General features: G+C 42.4%; 1 protein-coding gene across 1 annotated transcript; it reads right to left on the minus strand.

Annotated features, from left to right (window-relative positions):
* Positions 1–760: 760 nt before the first annotated feature.
* On the minus strand, positions 761–12,848 carry LOC105911382 (CTD nuclear envelope phosphatase 1A-like). The gene is made up of 8 exons (XM_012840179.3): positions 11,901–12,848; positions 8,332–8,398; positions 7,419–7,537; positions 5,583–5,654; positions 3,656–3,772; positions 3,241–3,352; positions 2,322–2,406; positions 761–2,115 (listed from the first exon to the last, which is right to left on the minus strand). Exons 1-8 carry the CDS (start codon positions 12,003–12,005, stop codon positions 2,055–2,057), a joined length of 738 nt encoding a protein of 245 aa, XP_012695633.1. The 5' UTR covers positions 12,006–12,848; the 3' UTR covers positions 761–2,054.
* Between the last annotated feature and the right edge of the window lie 807 nt (positions 12,849–13,655).

The raw sequence follows: 13,655 nt of genomic DNA on the forward strand, positions 1-13,655 counted from the left end.
AGAGATCTATTTTATTTTCAGCTAAACGAAAAAGGCGCAAGATTCTAAAGTCTGGGTGTTCGTGATGCGACAGTCATATGACTGATCTAGGTAATTTCCGGGTGGGTGGAGATAGACGACTAAGCAAGAGCGTGACGAGAATTAGCACAGTTTCTATCGTACCGAATACATTTTCTGTGACGTGATGGAATAATTGTTTTGGTGTACGCACTATGCACTTGTGCAAAAGGCATCTGAACTTGTCACACACTTCTTGAGTTCTTAAGTTGCCTCGCACAATTACATATGTTGTACCTGCACTCTCCAAAACAATAAACTATGAGTCATGCGAGTGAAATCGTTCAACGGAGTCGATCAGTTATACACAGACACAGGTGATTTCAAACAAAAGTTGCACTTTCCATTCATCATGTCGAAAAACAGAATCATAAAACAATCCTTCATATAAATGTACATTTCTTAACAGCTGTTCAGAACGACGGGAAGAAAACAGTAGCTCAACGGGCAAAACACACGGATGGCATTCTTCTTATTGCCAGTAGAGGGCAGAACAAAAATGTAGAAATAAATGGACACATGGAGAAATACTTCCCTTTTGACTCTCGAGTAGCCGTTGTCTACATCACACATATGCACACCCTAACCCTTCCTCAACAAGCAGAATAAATTCAAGTTTTCAATGCGTTTGTGAATACAAGTTAAGCCATTGTGTACTCCTTAAAATAAATGAAAGAAAAAGAAAATACCAGAATAGATCATATTTTGATACTGACGTGTTTTATTAGTATCACGCACAGAACCGGGTACTGAGCCTGAGCGAGCTGCCTTGAGCATCAACACTACAATGGTTCAAAATGGCGTCCGGACGATATTGATAGGTAAAAGGAGAGGGTTTTGCTGTTTAAAAAAAGAAAGGAAGGAGGGACTGTGGGTAGTTGTTGCTCAGTCAGCAGTTCAATCAACTAAGTGCAAGTTTCATAAATTCAAGTTATGTTACTATCAAACGTCAGGTGGAAGAGAGCACGAGTTTCCCCACCGACAGGTATGCAGTTGGGGTCAACCCTGTTCTTTTCCTGGAGAAAATAGATCACTGAAGAAAAAAAACAAACAACAGAACAAGGCATCCATTTACCAATTCAAATCCTTTTTCTGTTCCATGCCCTTTTTGTCGTCTTTTCATCATTCTCCAAATGTGTTACTCAGTCAAGATCAGAGCAGATTTCAAGGACTGCCCAGGATGAACGTAGAGTGACACCAATCATGAGGAATTACATTTCACAGAAATCTTTAAAAGAAAACGACAGTCTTAATTTCATTTATCTCACGATTTCCCACGTGTACAGCAGTCGACATCTACATCACACATATTCCTTGTAATGTTTTTTTTTCTCTCCATAAAAGTACCTCAATTTTTAAAAGTCCCACAACTCAGTCTGCAAGAGCCTTAATTCAACTGGCACAAGTCACTGATGTCCTCATAAGCAAGTTGCATACAAATCCAAAGGTTTGTGAACAACAATATGAACAACAACTGTAGTATTCAGTCTGTTCATTCAAAAAGACACTGATGTCATTGGTGGGTTCCAGAGCTAGCTCAACAAAACCTTACAAAAAAATGGGAAAAGGGGGAAAAAAAAAAACACTAAAATGATTTGTAATAATGAAAATACTCCATCTCCTCTTCCGCATCCATCCTTCCATTCAGTGTTGCCAAACAATACGACACAAAAATACACAAAAGCAAGCGTACTCCCACGTGAGCACACATTCTCCTCGCACAAGTCTGTAACCAGAGAACTGTAAGGCCGAGACTCCATTAACGGAAGGAGACAAAAAAACGGGGAGAAAAAAGAAATAAAACTAAGTATTCCAGGGTTCGCTCATCCCACTCCCATCAATCCTGCTTTATGTGTCTGTCTGTGACCCCCGTGACCTCTCAGGATGTGGGGACTCCTGGAGAGGTGAAAGGTCAGCAGTGTGAGAGTGGTGGGATGAGTCAGCAGCCAGGCAGGATGGGATGAGCGGGGATACGAGACACCCCGTCTGCCGGTTCATCACCACAGCCGATGCTGATGGAGGTTTCGACTGAGGACAGACCTGACATCCGAGGTGAATCTGTGTGACGGAAACACAGAACACGTGTGCGCGCACACACACACACAGGGAAGATATTAAAAGATGACATTAGGGATAGTCAGACAAATTAACATCTATTAAAAGTGTTCATTCATTGTAAGGTTAAAATACAAGTTAAAATGACAAAAAGATCAAAAGTCATTGCTACTTCACCAAATCTGTCTATACCCAGGTGTGGAGCTCACCTTAGTGCATCTAGCATAGGCAGCAGGTTTAGAAGTGCGGTGTCGCTCGGGTCACTGAACCACGACTTAATTGGTATTGCATTGTCTAAAAAGGCACACACACAGAGAGAGAGAGACACACACACACACACACACACACACACACACACACACACACACACACACACACACACACACACACACACACACACACACACACACACACACACACACACACACACACACACACACACAATAAGAAGGTGGAAGGTAATCCAGTCTCAACTGTGGTCCATGAATTTTGCAACACACCAAACAAACCACAAGGCAGCTAAATGATTAAGTAATTTCTCTAATACCCTTGTTTTCGAAAACATGTGTGGCATTGCTTGTGGTTGAACTCTGTTGTGTGTCGGTTTGAGTGACTGGACTTGCATACGCCTGAGAAATATAAATATAAATGAACCCTATAAAACACAGAGTCTGTATGTAAAGAACAGGAAGCAACTTTGTTTTTAAAACACAAATAGATTGGGCAACCTGACACAAAACTGCAGAACAACTGGTTTGACCGTGCATTTGACTCTATTGGACAAAGTCAATAATTACCAACTGCTGGGTAAATGTTTACAAGACAGAGAGAGAGTCAGAGATAGCCAGAAAAAAGGATAGATAGAGAGAGAGAGAGAGACACACAGACACTGAGTGAGTGAAAGAGAGAGAGAGAGAGAGAGACACACACAGACACTGAGTGAGTGAAAGAGAGAGAGAGAGAGAGAGAGAGAGAGAGAGACACACAGACACTGAGTGAGTGAAAGAAAGAGAGAGAGAGACACACACAGAGTGAGTGAGTGAGTGAGTGAGTGAGTGAGTGAGTGAGAGAGAGAGTGTGTGTGTGTGTGCATCAGGGTGAGTCGTGTTGACCTCCGAATAGCAATACCTGGATGACTACGGTAGGCCCCAGGTGAGTTGTCAAGGATAACTATACTCGATAGGTCATCGTGTACAACAGCAAGGTCTTTTACATAACTACCTAGATCCAATGTACAGTGCTGCAGAGAGGAGAGAACACAAACAGAAAACATCTGAAATTAATCAAACTAAAACAACAGTTTGGTGGAGTTTGGTTTGACGTATGGGTGAAGATGTTTTATTGGTCTTGGTAGCTTGGCAAACAAACAAACAAACTAGTCTAAAATGGCAAAGATGACTGTCTACAAATTATATGAAGTAGGACTGCCATAACAGGGATCTTCATTTCATGTTTTGATTTAACTGGGAAAAATTAAACGGTTACTGGCAAAATGCCTCATGGTTTGTTACCAGACACACACACCACCAAAAACAAAGAGTACCTGTCTATAGTATCGGCGCTTCAGGACCCCTCTGTTGTTATCCAGCTTGTCTGCCACTGCGGAGCCATAGATCTCCATACTGGCAGTAAACACCACTAGCTCGTACCACTGACTAACCTGTACCAAAGAGAGGGAAACGGGGATACATTGGCAATTGGTTTCTTTCCATTATATTGTGCATCTAATAACACAGTGTCATGGAATGTCCCCAAATGAAATGGTTAAGACAATAATACATATAACAATGACATTTCAATTGTTAACTTCCTATGCTTGTAAATTGTCATTTCTGATGAGCATTCTAACAAGAAGTCTGTTTTTACTACTGAAGTGCATTGAGAATACTTCAAATCTGCAGACAGCAGGGACAAAATCATTAACCTTATCACAATCATTAACCTAATCAAGATCTTTAACCTAATCAAAATCATGAACCTAATCACAATGTGCTCAAATCTCCATGGAAGTAGCCAGAGTGAAAATCAGACCGACACAGAATACAGGAAATAACACCCTCATCCAAGCGTGCGACGTTCACCATCCTAACACACCCAGCCCAAACATTTTTAACTGGAACAATAATGCTTTCGCACTCGTTCATTCTGTCCATTGCATTACACTTACTTCCTCAAGTAGAGCTGAAATAGAACTCCATTATACTAATCCTATGTGTCAGCAGGTTCCATTATACAGTACAGTGCATTCAGAAGGTTCAGACCCCTTCTTTCACATTTTATGTTTTTTTTTTTTAATTATGCATTTGTTTATTAAAAAAGGAAAAACTGAAATATCACATTGACATAAGTATTCAGACCCTATACTCAATACTTAGTTGAAGCACCTTTGGCAGCTATTACGGCCCTGAGTCTTCTTGGGTAGGACGCGACAAGCTTTGCACACCTGGATTTGGGGATTTTCCCTGTCCACTTTCAGGTCTCTCCAGAGATGTTTAATTGGGGTTCAAGTCAGGGCTCTGGCTGGGCCACTCAAGGACATTCAGAGTTGTCCACTCCTGCGTTATCATGGCTGTGTGCTTAGGGCCACTGTCCTGTTGGAAGGTGAACCTTCGGCCCAGTCTGAGGACCTGACCAATCTGGACCAGGTTTTCCTTTAAGGATATCTCTGTACTTTGCTCAGTTCCGCTTTCCCTCAACCGTGATCAGTCACCTAGTCCCTGTCTCCGCAATAAAAGGGCCAATGGCAGGAAATATTTGTGGGAGTCCATAGTTATGGTGGAAGCAGGTTGTTTGCTGAATGAGGAGTTGAGTACAAGTCGAACACTAAACTAGCGCTATATAAATGTGATGTTTAATAATAATAATAATACTACTAGTGTTTAGTTCAGTTGTGTTTGTTCCTCTGCTGCAATTACCACTACTTTTTGTGAAATACATCTACACAAGGCACCCCCTGACGAGTCCTTCAATCAAGATAACTTCTGGGTATTTGGGAAACCGTTTTATGACGTTTCACAAGTACAAGGGAACGCAAGTACAGAGAAGAACGTTTATTGAGAAACGCCTTCTGTCTCTAAGCTCTGCAGGCTTTCTAAATAACGCCCAATCAGTTGAATGTACCGCGAGGTGTGGAAATCAAGGTGTAGAAACATCTCAAAGATGATCAAGAGAAATGGGAGGCACCTGAGCTACATTTCAAGTGTCACAGCAAAGGGTCTACATACAAAATGTGCTATTTCAGTTCATCCTTTTCAGTTAATTTGCAATAAAATCTAAAATCCTGTTTAAGCTTTGTCATTAAAGGGTATTGAGTGTAGATTGATGAGGGAAAAATGAATTTAAATGATTTAGCATAAGGCTGCAACATAACAAAATGTGAAAAAAGTAAAGGGGTCTGAATACTTCCTGAATGCGCTGTATGTATACAACTCAAAATTCATAAAGAAAAATTCAAAATCCCTTCTACTTACCACTTCTAAAAAGAAGTCAACATGCGGTCTTTTATGAACAAAGAACCGGACTGGGTGTTTATCAATTACTACCTGCAAAACAAAGAGGAAGAAGAAATTACTCATTGAGTTAATGTATACATAAGTATGTGTGTGTGTGTGATAATCTCTTGAAGAATGTGTGTGTGTGTGTGTGTGTGTGTGGGTGAAAGGAAAGACAGTAACTTCAGACGTATTGATAAGATCTCTGGTGTGTGCAAGACTGCTAGTGCACAAGAAGCAAGGGTGGAAATTCAGAACGAGTTCTGTGCCTTCTAAAATGGAGACGGGCGTGTGTGACATATGCCCATGAATCTGGATGTCTGTGTGGGGCCACCTGCAGGAGGGAAAGATAAGGAATTCCACCTCAATCTGATCTTTGACACCATCTCTGGAGGAAGTAAAAACAAGGAGTGCAACACAAGTGCACAACGCACTGGGAATATGGTTCACTGGTGTAAGAGCACAACTGAGTGACTGATTGCATTAGTGTAAAGAGATCAGGTTCACTGGTGTAAGAGCACAACTGAGTGACTGATTGCATTAGTGTAAAGAGATCAGGTTCACTGGTGTAAGAGCACAAATAAGTGACTGTTGCATTAGTGCAAAGAGATCAGCCCACATTAGTGTATAGAGATCAGTCCACGGCGTTTGATTTTGAACATCTGTTTCCTGCCTCTTTTATTGATCAAATAACAATTTATCGGGGGAAAAAAAACAATTTAAGTTGCGTCTCGACCCACATGAGGATTATTGTGGGAGTGGACGTAAAGCGTGTTCGTGTACACATGATTTTAAACTAATTTTACATTCAGATTTATGAAGAGAATGGGAGTACATTGTGTGTACATTATGTTTGATACATTTGACAGAAAAACGTCTGTAAACAAATCGTGGGACTGTGCTTATTATACGTGGTCCTGAAGCAAGTTGTACGCAAAGATTGATACATTGGGCCAATTGTGTGAAATATTCTACTAGCTAAGTGAACTGAACTACTGGACAAAGAGGCTGCTGGCAGATACAAACAAGTGCATTTCAGTCAAGTCTCAGATAAGTTGGACAACTAGGTGATAAATTATGTATTGTCTTGTGTGTGTAAGAACATGGAGACTTAAGGTGTCACATTTCAGGTTTCAACCATTAAGACTTAAATCAACAATGTGTTTCTTTTCATTTAGTAATTGGGTGGCCTTTCAGTCTTTTTTCATCTAGAGTGGCATTTTTTCTAAATTAACATTTACCTAAATGAAACATACAGCCAATAGAAATCTAACATGAAATGTACAAAATCCTACATCAATGTCACGTTTTTCATAATAGCAAAGATGTCACCTTCTCAACACAATAGAGTCTCTGTATGTGTTTGTGTATATTTCTATTGGTGTTGTGGGATATTTTAATATGATTCAGGAGGAAGGTCAGATAATTCATTTAGTTAGTTAGTTTGAGGATCAGATACACGCTCAACACGATGTTAGAAAAGGGGTTTGGCCCACCGGGTAGAGGATGGGTCATGATACACATTTTAAGCTTTCTGATTGGATGGAGTCAGGTTAGAGGTTAATGATGTGATTGGATACAGGGTCAGCCAGTCAAGGCTGAAGTGGGAGTGTCAAAAGAGGTTTAAATGTCTGCGCGCAACGCTAGGCAGACAGAAATATTTCTAGGACTTTCTCTTATTGTGGTTTAAGATCTGCAATAAACCCTGCTGAAGAATTCACCATCTGCTGTTCGACTTGTGCTTAAATGGGACCGCGTGTGTGTATATTTTAGACACGACAGTGTGCGCAAAGTGTGTGTGCGACTCCTACTCACCTTGAGGATGAAGTCTGGCGGGGTACCGGGTCGCACCGTGGGTCTGAGAACCCCGTCGTGATGCGAGTGGATGAGCGTCTCGTCCAGGTCCAGAACTAGAACCTTCCGCTTCACTGCGTCTGCGCGCACACACACACACACACGAATCAGTGTTAATGCTGATTTCTTGGACACTTACACCTTCCAACCTTAACACATACAATGGTAATTTAACACTCATCGACACGTCAACTAAAACACGAACACACTTTGTCTGTCTGGGAGAGCAGGCACTCGTCTGAGAACAATTGTTTGTTCAGGCCCATTCAGCAGGCTGGTATAGGCCAGAGGTGAGGTGTGTTTGCCTCTCCATTGTCTGGGCCACTCACCTATTCGTATACCCATTCACTTGCAGCCGGCTGCACAGCCAGTTATTTATGCGATGGCCACTCTCCCACATGCACCACATGCTTTCAGGGCAGCCTATGTGACATCCAATACAATTTTACACTAAATTGTATCTAAATAAAGAAAGGCAGCACTGTGTTTAGATCAACAAGTGTTTGTAGGACTGTGGTGTGTGTGTTCACTCCCGGCATTGTTAATCTGTGCGGATCCATGGGAGCGTGTTTGTCGGGAAGGGTATGTGTGGGTGCCCGTTTGTTTATTTGTCTCATGTTCAGTCACCTGTCATAGATCATAGCTCAGTACAGCTACAGTCTCATGTCCTCAAAGGAAGCCACTGTCAACTAAGAGAAACTGAGGGTATGTCCATGTCCTGGCAGGTGAATGAGTGCGACAGATAGACCACACGTGTGTACAGGAAGAACCTGCATCTGTGTGCCCAGCAAAATTAGACAGATAGAGAGAAAGATAGTAAGAAAGTGACAGAAAGAGACAAGCACATGAAAGCAAGACAGAGAGAGATACTCACTGAGCCTGTTTCTGGAGATGGGAGACAACGGTAAAGTGTCGTACCGCACCGTCTGATACTGGATTATCTGATGTAACAAAGACACAACAGGAAGGACTTAATACAGAAACATAACAAGCACAACATCAAAATCCTACATCCTCACATGGGCTATATTTAAACATGGCATAAAATGAGGAGAAACTAGTTTCTAAATGTAGTCGTGTTCCCCTGTGTTCTCCTGCCTGGGGCTCTTCCTTCTACTGAGGACAGCAAGGACACGTCAGAAAGAACCGATGTGTGCGCTGGGTTCCGTGGGGTGCTATCGGTGACTAAGACTGGGCACCACTAATAAAGCCACCTTGTCTTTTCCTTCAGCGACCATTGGTCATCCAGGAAGTCTGTGCGAGAGCGAACTGTCTAGACCTCCAGAACGGCTACATTCTTGTCGTGCTAGCAGACACGGTGGCATGTGAGGACACCTAAAGCTCTGAAGCAGGCTGTGTGCGCGAACTCTGCTTCCTCTAAACTAAAGGGCGACGAGAGACTGAGAGAAATGTACGGTACCTCTTTGGGCAACCGGGGAATGGAAAGCGGTGTCCCCAAAACATTTCACATATCAGAATGTGAAAGAGAATGTTAGCTTTAGTTGCTAGTTTAGTTGTTTAGCAAAACTCAACCGTTCATAAATGGCCTCAACAAATATGGAAGCCATTATCCTGTTATGCCCAGACCACGTTATTTTTTTATGCCCACACTGGGCCAATAACATGGTAATTTTGGCAGCCTTGGCATGGTTAATGTCTACCCCTGAGTAGGCCTGAACAGCACTCCATGAGCCCAAGAGGCACCCCAGGCTTCCACTGACTACCCCACACACACACCACTGGGCAGACACTTTTCCACCGACTACCCCACACACACCACTGGGCAGACACTCTTCCACCGACTACCCCACACACACCACTGACTACCCCACACACACCACTGGGCAGACACTCTTCCACCGACTACCCCACACACACCACTGGGCAGACACTCTTCCACTGACTACCCCACACACACCACTGGGCAGACACTCTTCCACTGACTACCCCACACACACCACTGGGCAGACACTCTTCACTGCCTGCACTCTCTCCCTCTCTCTCTCTGGTTATTTTTAGCTGGCCCAGCTGTCCAGGAGTGTCAAAGGGGCAAGAGGGTCCAAGCAGAGAAAGGGGAAACTCGCAGGGTGACTTTGTCCCAGAGCATTCGGTGAGGGCTTACGCGACAAGTCATGGATACAGACCCACTGCACATGCACACCACCACATATGCGTACCATAAGTTTACCAGCTGGTGCATTGATCAGCTGTTGAGGGGGGTACATGTAGTCCCTGTGTAATTTGATGGGGGGGCCACCCCCACCCGCAAGAGTTGTCAGGCATCGAACGTATTTCAACACGTCCAAATGCTAAACATCCATTTGACAGCTTAAAAAGGTAAATTATCTGTTGAACTGTAGAAATATTAACACAGTTGAGAATGTCAATAAGTGATAAAACTAAATACAATAATAAAGAAATATGTTAAAATGTCAATCCGCATGGTCTTCCTCAACTCCCCAAAGACAAACTGACAAGAGATTACTTTGCTTTCCAAAATGATCAATAATTTCAGACCTTTTTGTCATTGATACAGTGGTTAAAAATGTCTCCATCTAAATAACATCTCTTTCAGCAGACTTAACATGAAATAACATTTCATTATTCTCTGTAATTAGGAAAACACCTCTGACTGCTTAAAATCACTGCTCATGTTTGGTTTTTGTAACCTACCTAAACTGAGGCCCATTTTGCTGAGGTAAGCTAATCACTATGTAGCTTTTATCTTTTTGTGAATGTTACAGGATAATTTATTGTTATGCTCATCCCGAAAGACTCTTTTGTGATGTTGGCATTTAAGGCAGTTGCAATCTACACATGAAAAAATGCCATTGTAAATAGTCTTTTAAAATATTGATATTGATAACAAGCCTGGGATAAAATTAGACTATGAGAGAAAAGTGACGGATAATGATTAACTGTAACCCACTGCACACACTCGTTAAGGATATTATTCCTGGCTGTTTCTTTGCTCAGATCAACTTCCAGGCCAACCCATAGATTACTATTATGCAATTGTCTTCAGAGCAGTGCACACGTGTGAACGATCAGCTTATCTGTGTTTTCCATACGCCCTGTATGCGAATAAGTACAACAAATTGTTCAAGAGCGCTTACATAAGTGAGACACTCATCACTGGCTGTTTTGAATAGCTCATAAGCTATTTTTGTATCTCACAACTAAATGTATCTACCCTGATTATGACTGTCTGTGTGCCAAACCTTTTAGTACACAGTACCAGTTAAATCACCCAACTCAAAGAACAAACATATCACATGCTACTGTTGGAGAGCAAACACTGACTTCATAAAAGCCAATGTGAGGGGGGGCAGGACACAGGGACACTGTCCCCCACCTTACGGCTGTTGTGTTTGGGTTACTGAAGGACTCGACCCCAGGGCAGTGGTGTTTGAGTGTGAGAGTGGATGCATGCTTGCTTGAGTGTTGGAATGGAACAGCAAGGTCTTTGTGTTGCCATAATCCTCCACACACCACCATCAAACCTTGACTGCCCTTCTCTCTAGTGGATCAATGATAATGGCAAAATTGGGCCAGAGAGAAACTGACAGGGCTCTGAGGAAAACAAATCGTTACATCTCAGCGTGGTGCAGCCACTAATGTGACTTGCTCCAAAGCTTTTGAGGACATTAAAGAGTCTGGCGAAGTTTTGAAAAAAAAAAAAAAAAACCTTAGGAGCAGTGCAGCACTTAGCCCAGGAAGGTTTGATGGTGCACCTGTTGCACTAGCCTAATAGCTGGCTTGGTTAACACTCAATGTCAAGTTTAATGGGGACTGGAAAGGGTGACCTGAAGTCAGACGCATTCATTAAAGCAGAGCAAGGAAAATGACTGCCCTAAGGCCTTGTTTGCCATGCTGTAGTGGTTGAGTTTAGGTTTGACAAATGTAAGGGCAAATGCAAAGGGCTCGCTCGCAAAAATAAAAGCAAAATGTGAGCGACTGTTCAGAGCGCGGGGAATAGAGCGGGTCACGACAGTAATTGAAGGCGTCTCGATCACTTAGTGGTCTCTTCGTTTCAGTTCCGAGGGACGATACTGATATTTCGCGGTTTTATCATTTCAAAGTTCATTAAACTTAAGCCATGGCTTCAGTATCCACTCAGGTGCACAACTGCAGTCAGATTAGTAGAGGATATATAAACGTGTATGTGCTTCAAGGAGCGACACAGGTGCACACCCAATTCAACACACGTGCCAGATTACAATGTAACCTGATCATGTGCGATCTGACTACTGTGAGACTAGCTCAGTGTATCGTTGAAGAATTGGCATAACCTAGATTGGAAGACAGGGGATATTAAATGTATGGACTCAAAACTACACTATGGCTGGAGTGAGTGACCCTACCACCAGTTGATGGCACTTGCTACAAACGAACAAGAGTATGGAAGAGCTACTGTAACATTAGACACTGACAAACACTCACCGTGCGTAGATGCTTCCTGAGGATGTACATGAAAAACCCCCATATTCTGGACGTTACGCCGAGAAAAGTGCGGACACCAAGAAGCCACTGGCGAGTCTTCAACATGTTGACACTCCACGCCAGAGTCTGGGCGGAAAAAAACTCAAAGTGGGCAATTTCAGTTGACCACTTTCTTTACGACTCTGAGTCGAGTCCTTCAAAAAGACGTCCTACAGAGCCTCTCTCAGCTGGTCCTTAAAATTCAATTCAATAGACTGAACGAATGAGTGCCTCTTCACGTCTGCTTGGCACTCAATTAAAAATGTCAAAGGAGTGTAACATCTGCCCAATACCAAAAATAGCAACCACAAATTAAAAGAAAGCGTTCCACAAAATTGTACTGTTGACGACTACTGCTAGCTTCAGCGAACTAGCGAGCTAACGCCACGATAGCCAGCTACTTCAACCAAGTATCTAGCTAACGTTTACTAGCAAGCTAGCTTGAGAGCCAGCAAGCTAATGTAGTGTTCCGGCTTGTTGGATTCAAACCTTCGTTAATTATAAAAGCGGGGTAAGGATGTTCCAGCGTCGCATTTGAGATGGGCCTCCTCCTACTTGCTTTAATCGATATGCAATGATCTGGTGAACCGCCGTAAAAACTCAGTCACCATAAAAACCCTTGTAGTTCAGAGCAAATCCGAAATCGAACAGCAAGCCGCCATCGCCACCTCACCGTCACTTCCGTGGGGTAGAAGTCCTCTCAACCCGAAACGAACCTGCGTGGCTGGAGCTGGGCATGTTCCTGATGTCATTAGTGTACGAGTAGTCCAATAGGACAGAAATTCCGTGCCGACGAAGTCCTTGTAAAACGACTTTAAAGTAAAGTTGAAGTAATGTTTTTCAAAAGGGAAGGCAGATGGTATAACTTGACTGCAAATCTGACGTGTACAGTCTTCCGTCTTCAATTTGCTTTAGTTTGAAATGTTCCCCGTTAGAGTTTAAAATTGTTTTTAGCCAAAAGCACTTGGCCAGAGAAGTTAGTGTTGGTAGAAAAAATATTTCAGTGGACTATAATCGATTACAATGTACCGGATTCTGCAACTGAAGTCTGTTGAATAAGACAACCATCTCAATTACTCACATGGTGAGCATCGCCTTTGGGGCCGGGACGGTGAACTAGCCCAAGTCGTTGCGGCACTTTACAGAATTTGATTCTCACTTTCACTCTGAATTTAGAAAAAGGCACCAGGCCTATCCCCCAAATATTACTATTTGTCCATAAACCTATAATAACCCAGTGGTAATATCAATCGTTTGTTCAATGCTGCAATATGCAGTTCTATCGACCCAATGTACCAGGGGACATGATGCGCAAAAATGTCATAGGCCTCCTATTTAAGATGAGGCAACACAAGTCTTCATACTTGTTTCTTGTTTACGTACTTTACTTTACTTTACTTAACTTAAATGGGTTAAACATCTACATTTTTTTTTTCAAGTTGCAACCAACTGGCACAGCATGTCATGATTGTCATGACATTGTATGGCCAAGAAACATAATTAAATAAGCAAGGCAACTATATTGATGTATAAGACAACAGATTTTTGTCATAATACTTGCAAATAAAAATCAAGACCCTGTTCTCAGCCTAGTGAATGTTCCAAGCAGTCGCATCATATCTCTTGCCAGTTGCCACATTTCTGTGGTTTTCCCTTTTTTGGAATTATTTTCTAGTCATGGCTTGTTCCTGATTGTCAGCTTGTCAGACCACATCT

Source organism: Clupea harengus, chromosome 18 (genome assembly GCF_900700415.2).
Source record: "Clupea harengus chromosome 18, Ch_v2.0.2, whole genome shotgun sequence".
NCBI classification, from domain to species: Eukaryota; Metazoa; Chordata; class Actinopteri; order Clupeiformes; family Clupeidae; genus Clupea; species Clupea harengus.

What these genes read in the sequence shown, in the direction of transcription:
- LOC105911382 (XM_012840179.3), bottom strand. Translation starts at nt 12,005, where the DNA reads ATGTTGAAGACTCGCCAGTGGCTTCTTGGTGTCCGCACTTTTCTCGGC. An exon ending in CATCTCCAGAAACAGGCTCA is followed by an intron (nt 7,538 to 8,331) that starts GTGAGTATCTCT and finishes GTGTGCGCGCAG; the next exon opens with ACGCAGTGAAGCGGAAGGTT. An exon ending in TTGACTTCTTTTTAGAAGTG is followed by an intron (nt 3,773 to 5,582) that starts GTAAGTAGAAGG and finishes TCTTTGGTACAG; the next exon opens with GTTAGTCAGTGGTACGAGCT.